Source organism: Erythrolamprus reginae, chromosome 1, assembly GCF_031021105.1.
Source record: "Erythrolamprus reginae isolate rEryReg1 chromosome 1, rEryReg1.hap1, whole genome shotgun sequence".
Taxonomy (NCBI): Eukaryota; Metazoa; Chordata; class Lepidosauria; order Squamata; family Dipsadidae; genus Erythrolamprus; species Erythrolamprus reginae.
The window spans coordinates 199,757,595-199,769,421 of NC_091950.1; the positions used below are offsets into that span (position 1 = coordinate 199,757,595).

Genomic DNA, 11,827 nt, shown 5'->3' on the forward strand with positions numbered 1-11,827 from the left:
TAATCTTCTAGATAAATAATGGTTGTCTGATATACTAAGGAGACATAAGGACATAAGGAGCCATTATCCTTGAGACTATAAATTGATAAAAAACATAATGATGATATACTCAACGTTACAGATTGCTACAGTTCCAAAGCCAAAACTTCCAGCAATATCCCTATTTGAAATTTTATGCTATTTTTAATTTTAATGAAATACAGATGAAACTGAAAAAATTAGAATATCATGTAAAAATTCATTTATTTCAGTAATGCAACTTAAAAGGTGAAACCTAATATATGAGAGAGATTCATTACCTACAAGGCAAGATAGTTCAAGCTGTGATTTGTCATAATTATGATGTACAGCTCATGAAAACCCCAAATCCACAATCTCAGAAAATTAGAATATTACATGCAATCAATAAAAGAAGGATTGTACATAGAACAATATCGGACCTCTGAAAAGTATAAGCATGAATATGTACTCAATACTTGGTTAACGTGGCATGGCATGGAAGCTATCAGCCTGTGGCACTGCTGAGGTGTTATGGAAGACCAGGATGCTTCAATATTGGTCTTCAGCTCTTCTGCCTTGTTTGGTCTCATGTCTCTCATCTTTGTCTTGGCAATGCCCCATAGATTCCCTTTGGGGTTCAGGTCAGGTGAGTTTGCTGGCCCATCAAGCACAGTAAACCCACGGTCATTGAACCAGGTGTTGGTGCTTTTGGCAATGTGGGCTAAGTCCTGCTGGAAAATTGAAGTCAACATCCCCACAAAGCTCGGCTGCGGAAGGAAGCATAGAGTGCTCCAAAATATCCTGGTAGACAGCTGCACTGACCCTGGACTTAATGAAGACCCTTAGCCAACACCAGCAGATGACATGGCTCCCCAAATCAACGCAGACTGTGGAAACCTCACACTGGACTTCAAGCATCTTGCAGTGTGTGCCTCCATTCTTCCTCCATACGCTGGATCCTTGGTTTCCAAATGAGATGCAAAAGTTTACAGAGGGAGACATTATTTGATACAATATTAAATGACATCCCCTATATAAGTCACTGTTACTAATATCCTTAGGTTAAGACATTTGACTTGAAAGGAGTATCAGATCAATTATTTCAATCAAGGTTAGCTAATTTACATTAGCTGCTTGTTTGGCTTTTGAATTTCTGCAGAGATAAAACTCTCTACAAATCACAACTGGTGGTTGGTCCCTTTTGCTATTTTAATGCATTGGCAAGTATTCACATGCCAATATTCCTTGGAAAGTACTTTAGTACGAATTATTCATTTGCCAATTCTTTCCTGGGTGGTGAATGTGATCTGTCACTTCTTAATCTCTCTCTTGGTTTGGGTGTTTTCTAAAACATGGTTCCATATTTAATTATGAATTGTTGGAAATGTAAGCACTTTTCTGGTTTTAATCTCCATCTGGTGGTTAAGCTCAATATTGCCCACATTTTTAAACTTAGTGAAATGAAGCTCATGAGAGCATATGTTATCAGACTTCTTTTTACTTAGTGGGATAGTTTTACCTACAATTTAATTTGATAATCAGATAATTTGAAAAATACAAGTGAAAGGAAAAGTGGGTTTAGAAAATAGTATAGGGGAGAAAGACCATCTGCTTCTTTCAAGAAAGGTACTAAAATCTTGACAGTACTGTATTTAAATTCACATATGTTTGCTTTAATCAACTACTATGGTAAATGTCACCTTTTTTTACAGACAATCTATGCCTGGAATGTAATAAAATATTAAATAAAACAAAGCTGTTTCCAGTAATTATCCAGTAATGATGCAGAAGCACTTTTGCCTCTGCTCCACAAGTGGAATATTTCCAGATTCACAATAAATAGCTATAATAGTAGTTTAACAGGAGCCCATAGAAGATGGAGCCCTATGTACGACTTGCAAATAGCACTCATTTTATGAAACTGCTTCAAAACTATGATATGTTCCCATTATCAGAAAAAGTACATCAACACTTTTAAATTAATTAAAAGTGCATTAAAAGTAAATGTTCTGTATGTTTAGGTTTCAGAAGTATTGAACTGACTCCACTTGCTGCAATTTGTGTAAACATATTTTCGAGTGGGAAAGAACTGCAGGTGAATGGCTCCATTCAGATCACCTTACCACTTCTGCCTACAAGTGCGGTAAAAGCAGGAGATCCTATCTCTGCCTGGTCTTTTGATATGAAAATGGGTGAGTGCTTTCTAATAGCCAAATGGTTATGATTGTAAGAAAGCTTAGCCTTTGTCAGCTTCCTTTATTTGTTAAAAAATCCCAACAACACCTGAGATGATGATGATTTATTAGATTTGTATGCCACCCTTCTCCGGAAACTCATATCCTAAATACGTTTTCTTAGATGCCAATCCAGCTGATCCAGAATCCTTATTTCCAATTTTTTGAGCATAGATTGCAGTCTACAGATAGACCTCAGTTTAAGCCTATTAGTTCAGTGTTTATTCAAGGCGATGGCAGAGTTGAAAAAATAAACTTATGACCTTTTAAAAAAGTTGTCGCTGTTGCAGCACCGTATAGTCGTGTTATTCTAATCTAGGCACTCTGGTACCCAGCTCACAATTATGATATTGTCGTGAGGCATATCACCTGATTGGCATTTGTGACCTTCCTGAGCAGCTTCTCACAAGCAAAGTCAGTGAGGAAGCCAGCAGGAATGGTTACAGAATGCCCCACAAAATAACTCTCCCCCTCTCCCCCCCCCTTTTTTTAGGAGTCCACTATGGAGTACCAGATCCCAGGGATCATAGTGTGTAGCATCCCCTGCCCAAATACTGCACTATCCTGCCTGAAGACCTTTCCTGTCCTCCCACAACCTCTACCAATCTACTCGAGGCCCCCTAAGACCTGTCCAAGCTCCCTAGCAGCTATCTGTAGTACTCCCCACTCACCCGCAGCAACCATACCGACGCCCGACATGCCTTATCTTGGATGCCTGCGTCTTTCCACTTTAAAACCTCACATATCCCAGGTTTCCAGGATTGTTGCCACTAAGCAATGTGGCCACATGACACCAATCTGGATTTACATGCAAAATAAAGAAGGTTCTGTCATTAGAATTGGGGTGATCTATAGGCCTCCAGGGCAATCCGAGGAATATGACAACAAGATGGTGGATGAAATTACCCAAATGGCAGTAAAGGGAGATATTGTGGTTATGGGTGATTTCAACATGCCTGATGTTGACTGGAATATCCCCAGTGCCCTTACATGCAAAAGTAAGAATATAGTAGAGGCCTTTACAGGAGCAGCTCTGGCACAGCTGGTTAAGACACCAACTAGAGGGGAGAATATTCTAGATTTAGTTTTTACGAATGGGAATTGGGTTTCAGATGTCAAGGTGGGAGAAAATTTAGGTTGCAGTGACCATCTATGTTTGTGGTTTGATGTAAAAACTCATTGTGAGCAATCCTATAATGCAACCAAAGTATTGGATTTCAGAAAAACAAATTTTAATGCAATGGGAGAATATTTAGATAATGAATTAAAGGGGAGGGATAAAATGGCAGGAGCGAGCATCCAGTGGACTGTATTAAAAAAGGCCATCTTAAAAGCCACTGGACTGTATGTAAGACAAATAACTAAAGGTAAAAGGAAGAAGAAACCGCTATGGTTTAGCAATGATGTAAGGGCTATAGTCAATGAAAAAAAGGCTGCCTATAGGAGGTATAAAGAGTCTGGAAGTATAGCTGATAGGGAGGTATATAAAATGAGACAGAAGGAGGCGAAACAGATAATATATGCTGCTAAAGCCTCAAAAGAGGAAGAAATTGCCAAATCTGTAAAGAAGGGGGATAAAACCTTCTTCAGATATATTAATGATAAGAAGAAGAAAAACTGCGGCATCACGAAGCTTAGTACCGGGAATAATACATTCATTAATGGGAATAAGGAGATCGCTGACCATTTCAATAGCTACTTCTGTTCAGTTTTCTCAAAAGACACCTTACAAAATAATACTATAGAGGGATATAGCATTGCTTCCAGCTGTACGGATTCAGCTCCAGTGATCTTAGAAGCTGATGTCTTAGAAGAACTTGAACAATTAAAGATAAATAAGGCAATGGGTCCAGATGGCATCCACCCCAGAGTTCTTAAAGAACTCAGATCTGTCATTACTACCCCCCTGACTGATTTGTTTAACCAATCCTTGTTAACAGGAGAAGTTCCTGAGGATTGGAGAATGGCCAGTGTTGTGCCTATTCACAAGAAGGGCAGTAGAGAAGAAGCTGGTAACTACAGGCCAGTTAGCTTGACATCAGTTGTAGTTAAAATGATGGAGACTCTACTCAAAAAGAGGATAAATCAGCACCTAAAAAACAATAACTTATTGGACCCAAATCAGCATGGCTTTACTGAAGGCAAATCATGTCAGACTAATCTCATTGATTTCTTTGACTATGTTACAAAGGTATTGGATGAAGGTGGTGCCGTGGATATTGCCTACCTGGACTTCAGCAAAGCCTTTGATACGGTTCCACATAAAGAGCTGATAGATAAATTAGTGAAGATTGGACTTAATCCCTGGATAGTTCAATGGATTTGCAGCTGGCTGAAGCGTAGACATCAGAGAGTTATTGTTAATGGCGAGTATTCTGAGCAGAGTCAGGTTACAAGTGGTGTGCCACAAGGGTCTGTTCTGGGTCCTATTCTTTTTAATATATTTGTGAGTGACATAGGGGAAGGTTTGGTAGGGAAGGTTTGCCTATTTGCCGATGACTCTAAAGTGTGCAATAGGGTTGATATTCCTGGAGGCGTCTGTAATATGGTAAATGATTTAGCTTTACTAGATAAATGGTCTAAGCAATGGAAACTGCAGTTTAATGTTTCCAAATGTAAAATAATGCACTTGGGGAAAAGGAATCCTCAATCTGAGTATTGTATTGGCAGTTCAGTGTTGGCAAATACTTCAAAAGAAAAGGATTTAGGGGTAGTGATTTCTGACAGTCTCAAAATGGGTGAACAGTGCAGTCAGGCGGTAGGGAAAGCAAGTAGGATGCTTGGCTGCATAGCTAGAGGTATAACAAGCAGGAAGAGGGAGATTATGATCCCACTATATAGAATGCTGGTGAGACCACATTTGGAATACTGTGTTCAGTTCTGGAGACCTCACCTACAAAAAGATATTGACAAAATTGAACGGGTCCAAAGACGGGCTACAAGAATGGTGGAAGGTCTTAAGCATAAAACGTATCAGGAAAGACTTAATGAACTCAATCTGTATAGTCTGGAGGACAGAAGGAAAAGGGGGGACATGATCGAAACATTTAAATATATTAAAGGGTTAAATAAGGTCCAGGAGGGAAGTGTTTTTAATAGGAAAGTGAACACAAGAACAAGGGGACACAATCTGAAGTTAGTTGGGGGAAAGATCAAAAGCAACATGAGAAAATATTATTTTACTGAAAGAGTAGTAGATCCTTGGAACAAACTTCCAGCAGACGTGGTAGATAAATCCACAGTAACTGAATTTAAACATGCCTGGGATAAACATATATCCATCCTAAGATAAAATACAGAAAATAGTATAAGGGCAGACTAGATGGACCATGAGGTCTTTTTCTGCCGTCAGACTTCTATGTTTCTATGTTTCTATATGACACCTATCTAGCCAGAAGCAATTTTCCAGCCCTTTTTATGATGGTGGTTAATAGCAATAGCACTTAGACTTATATAAAGCCCTCTCTAAACAGTTTACAGAGTCAGCCTATTGCCCCCAACAAATTGGGTCCTCATTTTAACAACCTCGGAAGGATGGAAGGCTGAATCAATTTTGATCAGCACAGAATCAGACTTCTGGAGTAAGCAGTGAATTAGCCTTACAGTAGGGCCTTCTAACTACTTTGCCACCACAGCTCTGTAAGCAGATACTAGTCATAAAACAAATCTGTTCATTTGAAACCATCAAGAGCAGTCACATGACTATGTAACACTGTAATAGGTCATAAAACTGGCCCACCTGACATACAATTATGTGATCCCCTGCGGTACTTTATGTGGTTATCCTAACTTTGCACAATTGTTAAATGAAGAATACCTGTTCTAGGTATCAAAGATAGAGCACTACATCATTAATTACTTTTAGAAAAACAATGCTGGAGTAGATGGAACTGTCTCTAATATATTTATTATGAGTATAACATTATGAGTATAAAAGAATTGCCTACAGTTTTTGATTCATCCGTTTTTAATTGAAAGTCTGAAAGAAAGCATCTTACTTTAGTTTATTTTTGTCTTACCAGGTGCTTGGATTAATTATGGTCCAGGAATGGTAAAGAACGTCAATGATCATTTAGTATGGACGTATACTGCTCCACGTCTGGGATATTGGATAGCAGCTCCATTGTCTGGAACCAGAGGTAAAACTGGGGAAATGGATATTATTTTATGTTTGTCTTAATTTTTATTACTTTCATAAAGTCAGGACACAAGAAAAAGAAGTCTAATTTTTCCCAAATTTGTTTGAGATGATTAGATTTATCTCTTGTTTATGTTGAAGGTGAAGTTTCCTTAGGCTTATGATATATGACTTTGGGCCATAATACATTGTAATATTCCAGATGATGCCAAAGTTAATGCAATTAGGTACTACAGTATATGCACAGATTTTATATTAGTAAATACCTAGCACACATGGTAATTCAGCTCCTAACAAGAACCAAGGAAAGATTTCCTAGAGTGAAGCAATGTCCTGTTTAGAGCACGTGTTGCAAAATCTAATAGGCATGAGGGTCAGGATCACTAGTTTCACTCACATATCCAGTCTACTCAGATTGTACATTAAATTTTTGCTTGAACATGAATTCAAATTCTCAGCAGGAAGGACAAGTGCATGTGATTGTAGGATGCCTTACTTGTGCAATATGACCCAGATCTATGTATCTTGTTGGATTAATGCTCTATATACCAATATTGCAGCATCCCCATGGTCACATGATTGTGGTCCAGGTGCCCAGTGCCTGGCTTGCAATTATGATATTGCAGGGTGCCCCATAGTCACATGATCATGGTTTCTGACATTTCCTGCTGTTTTTCCCACAAGCAAAAATCAATGGGAAAGCCAGCAGGTCTCAAATCATTCTTGCTCCTGCTGCTTTTCCCCAGCTTGCTCTCTATAATACCCATGGCACCTCCCATCAATTCTGGCACCCATAACTCCATGTGTGCTTTGTAACACCCATCTGTAGCATCCACCCATATGCAGGCCTAGGTGTTTATTCCATAGTACCTCCCTGAAGTATCCCCCATTGCACCTGCCTCCCTTCCCTAGCACTTGCCTGTGATAGCTCTCTCCTGCAGCTCTTATCCACTAGCTTCTTTGCCTGGAACTCCCTTCTCTTCCTGCTTAACAACCTATGCTGTCTTAAGGGTGCAACAGCAGCCTAGATGTTGAGGTTGCTATTGCTTAACCATGAAGTTTGTGTGATGCCACACTTTATGACCACACCGCTAAGCAACTCAAATTGTTATCCGAATAGCTGGTGTAACCCATGAACTATTTGCAGGCATATTGCTTGAATGATTTTGACCCAGATAAAATCCCATCAGTATTGAGACAATGAATTAAACTGATCTCAGTGCCTCTTGCATACCATTAAACTGCTTCTTTAATAAATATGTGTACTTCATGCTCTCTGATGTGAACCTTTCTATTCTATTGTGATGGGAGTCTTGCAGCTGTGTCTCCTTGTTTTCTGAAAGATCTAGTGTCGGGATGTAAAGGAAGGACCCTTGCTTGAAAAATATAGGAATGCTGAGTCTATGCTAGTACAAAACCAGTAACCTTTATTCTCCTCTCTCCATCTCCCCCTGCATTTCCTTTCAGTTACTAGAGATTTCACTGCTTACCACACAGTATTCCTCACAGCGATATTAGGAGGCACTATCACCATCATTGCTGGGTTCTTTGCACTTCTGTTTTGCTATTGTAGGTAAGTCAGAATATGATGGTAACACATTTTTTGCCATAATCATTTACAGTTTGCACTGTTTGAAAACATAGGATCAGTGCTCGGGTTGTTTTTACTTTCGATGCCCATCTTCTATACCTAAAGGAAACACTATTTTTGCCCTACATGTTCTTTAATGCTCTTCTTTTATACCATTTTTGAAGAATCTTGATGAATGTACAATTAAAAAAAGATATAGATTTAGTCTTGGGAATAGTCTGCTTCAAATATAGGCAGGTAGGTCCATATGATTTGGTAAAATCCAAAATTAAGTCAATGTTTTCTTCCTTTACAAGAAAGATAAGCTTTTAAATTACATAAATAAATAGGCCTGGTGGTGTTAGACTATTATTAATTGCACTGATATGTATTAAAGTAAAGTTTTAATATTTCTTTTTTATTTTGCTTCTTTTTTTAGGGATAAATGTGGTCATCCAAAAAAGAGAAAGAAAAATCCAACTAAACAAGACATTTTAAAAAAAGACCAAACAACTTCAACAACTCACATACATCATATTGGTGCAGCCGGAGGATCTTTGAAGCCAGAGGACAAATCTAGATTGTATTCACCCAGAGCAGCATTTTATAGCCCCCAGAGACGAGTTTCAGCTGAAGGTGAGGAGAGGAAAGTCCAGGACAGTTTTAAAGTTTGCACAGAAGGTGCTCTGTATCAATTCTCTGGTAAAAATCTCCAGTGTAGGAGCCTGGAAGCCAAAACAGAATTGAGACATCTTCCCCCAGTTAAACATCTCAATGGAAACCTTCCTCCTTCCCAAAATGTACAAGGACAGAATCAGTATCTCCCAATGACTGAGGAAATCTATGGACTCTCTTCCCTCCCAGAACAATTAATGCATCTCTATAGTCAGCCTGGTGCTATGCTTCAAACATCTGAGCTATTTCACTCCCAAGAGCAATTGAATGCTGCAAGGTCAGCTACTTTACCAAGAAAAGGACAGTTAGTCTACACCCCTGTGGTAGAGAGTATGAGTCACGAAAATTACACCCAGACATTGCCCAAAATGCCAATGTATGCTCACTTGCAGGAACCAACTTCCAGAGATGAAACTGTGACTATAGATAGGCAACAAGGCTTATCTCCTCAGACTGCCAACTGGGGCCGCTACACTAGTAGCTTGCTGGAGTCGGTTTCTGTCCCAGGTACCTTAAATGAAGCAGTGGTGATGACACCATTTTCATCAGAACTTCAGGGCATTTCGGAGCAAACCTTACTGGAGCTTTCGAAAGGAAAACAGTGTCAACATCCAAGAGCATGGTTTGTGTCACTGGATGGCAAACCAATAGCTCAAGTGAGGCATTCCTTCATTGATCTCAAGAAGGGCAGGAAGACTGAGAGCAATGATACTAGCTTAGACTCAGGCGTGGATATGAATGAGCATAATCCAAGTCGAAAGCTGGAGAGGGAGAAAACCTTTATTAAAAGCACACAGCATTCTAAGATACTTTGCCTAGAAGACTTGGATCTGAGTACCAGTGAATGTGGGACCATGCTTTCAACCCCGGAGGATCAAGCTGTGAAGTACATGCCAGAAGGAAGTAATGACCCTATCATAGAGGAAGAGCTCCTGGAAGAGATGCCTAGAAGAAAAAACATGGCAAAAAACCAGGAAGCCAGCCCTCCCCCTGGGAAGAAACAGGGAAGACCACATCTAACTAAGACAGAAGGCAAAACAAACATCTGGAAAAAGAGAGATGAGAGACCACTCATTCCAAAAAATTAACATTACAGCGATGTTTATCTTCTGATTGTTTCATGTCCTGTAGACTTTACCTCCTCTCTTATCATTTTATTTGTAAATTTGCACTGGTCATTTTCATTGGGGCAGTCAGATTTACATTGCTTTTCTAAGACACAGAGCAGATTAGTCATAAAGAGTATTATTTTCTGAAAACCAGCTCATCTTTCTTTCAACAGTTGTTATAATTTCAAGATGTTTGTAAAACTATTTGTGAATTATTTTTGGTGTATCTGCAAGGACATATGTGCATTCTCTTGAAGACACCAATATGGAATCTCTTTTACTTGCTTTGAAGTTAGACAACCGGCAAGGAAGTTTTGTTGATACCAAATTGCATTGGTTTAGAAATAAGTGTTCGTTATTTTTGCATCTGGTGGCTGATAATGGACATTGTCATAATATGGTTTGATATTGTGTAGTATGGTATTTTTCATCAAAATGCTGATTGGAGATCTTGTATTTCGTATCTAATAGAACATCCTGCCTCAGTATAATATAGCTTTTTCTGGTGGGGGAGGAAAAATTAAGGACTTGTTATTCAGAAGGTATTTCTAGTGTGAAGACTTCTGCCATTCCAATTTGTATTGAGCCAAATTGTGCTCCATTTTTAGGATAGCTGGGTTTATATTATTGAAATAAAGGCAGAGTTTGGCCCTTTATGCCCACAATGTGTGCCATTCTAAACATAGTCAAAAAGATGCCTTTTTTGATATTTCCACCAGAAACAGCATTCTATACTGGCTTTAAAAAGACAAAAGAGAAGCAGTATTAAGCAATTTGATAATACGCCTCCATTTTTAACTAGCTTTATCATAAGTCATGAAAGACAATTGTTGCTTATGAGCTGTTTTAAATATATTGGAGTTAAATTTAGCCATAACTATAATTTGCTAATGAAAAAATTGGGATGGTGGGACCACTTTGTTATACCAAATTTTTTTAATCTGATAAATCTCTAAGGCAGACAAAATGAAGTGGATGGGACACCATAGTTTGATAATATGCAAATGGAAGATTTTAGAAAAATCCCTGGGTAAGGATCCAATGTGTATAGATAAGCTTTTCTTGATGAAAGTTATGGATTTTGGAATCTACATGGAAATAAACACATTACAGTCCTAAATGTACTTACTCGGAAATAGATTCTGTTGATTTCAGTGGAACTTGTTTCACATAAAAGCATCCACAATTAATGGTAAAAATACATACATCTCTACCTGAAATTACAAGACAACCTATTATTTTGCCCTGAACAACTTTCACCATCACCTTTTCAGTGGAGGCCGCAATTAAAATGTTAATAAGGTTGTATTATACCTTTCCTAATATTTTTAATACAAAATGGAAATATCCATCCATTTATGTTTAACATTTAAAAGTGTTATGAGACACTTAAGTAGAAGAATTGAGGTCAAAGTGAGAGACAAACATTTTTTTGGGATAGAAGGAGAACTTGATAAATAGGCATTAAGGTGGCCAAATGCTAAATGCCACTAGCCATTTCCGCAAATAGGGCAAAAGTAAAATTTCATGTCAGATAATAATACATGATGTCTTTGTATCAAACATGGCAAGTGTACTTTGTCATCTGATTTACCATTCACTAAAAGTAGCTGTGTCCTAACTGGATTGTGCATTATAAACATGTTCAGGGACTCTTAATTGGTGTGTGTGTATACATACATTGAATGGAAAGTGGGATTTGGCCTATAGGACAACAGCCATCCTTAGTTTATATAATTCATTAAGGAGTTAAAACACCAGTGATTATATGAAGAACTGATTGTAAGAGTTATAAAAGAAGAAACTATAGAAGAAAGAAATGTTTACAAATGTATGTTTGTTCTTTGAATAATAAATTTGTTTCTGATAATTTTTGGCTAAGAGAAAAATAGATATCCGTAAGTGAATTATTGCTAGAGAATCCTGTTAACAAAAGGGTTTTTTTCCAGAATTTCGATTTTTGCAGCTAGAAAAATCTAATGATATTTTATTATCAGAAAGTTCCTAAAGACAAAGGAAAATAAAACTTATGCAGACTAAAGGCTTTTCATATTCGCTTTTCCATTTGTCATCTCATAAACATTTGAGGACTGGCTTATTT

The 11,827-nt window shown here is 38.1% G+C and overlaps 1 protein-coding gene across 1 annotated transcript in view; it reads left to right on the forward strand.

Annotated features, from left to right (window-relative positions):
- Positions 1–11,615, forward strand: part of FAM171B (family with sequence similarity 171 member B) — a 31,215-nt gene extending 19,600 nt beyond the window's left edge. The window contains exons 5-8 of the mRNA XM_070731902.1: positions 2,022–2,192; positions 6,257–6,373; positions 7,840–7,945; positions 8,382–11,615. Of these exons, the coding sequence (XP_070588003.1) occupies positions 2,022–2,192; positions 6,257–6,373; positions 7,840–7,945; positions 8,382–9,705 (1,718 nt within the window). The 3' untranslated portion in view covers positions 9,706–11,615. The remainder of the gene's footprint in view (positions 1–2,021; positions 2,193–6,256; positions 6,374–7,839; positions 7,946–8,381) is intronic.
- The last annotated feature ends 212 nt before the right edge of the window (positions 11,616–11,827 follow it).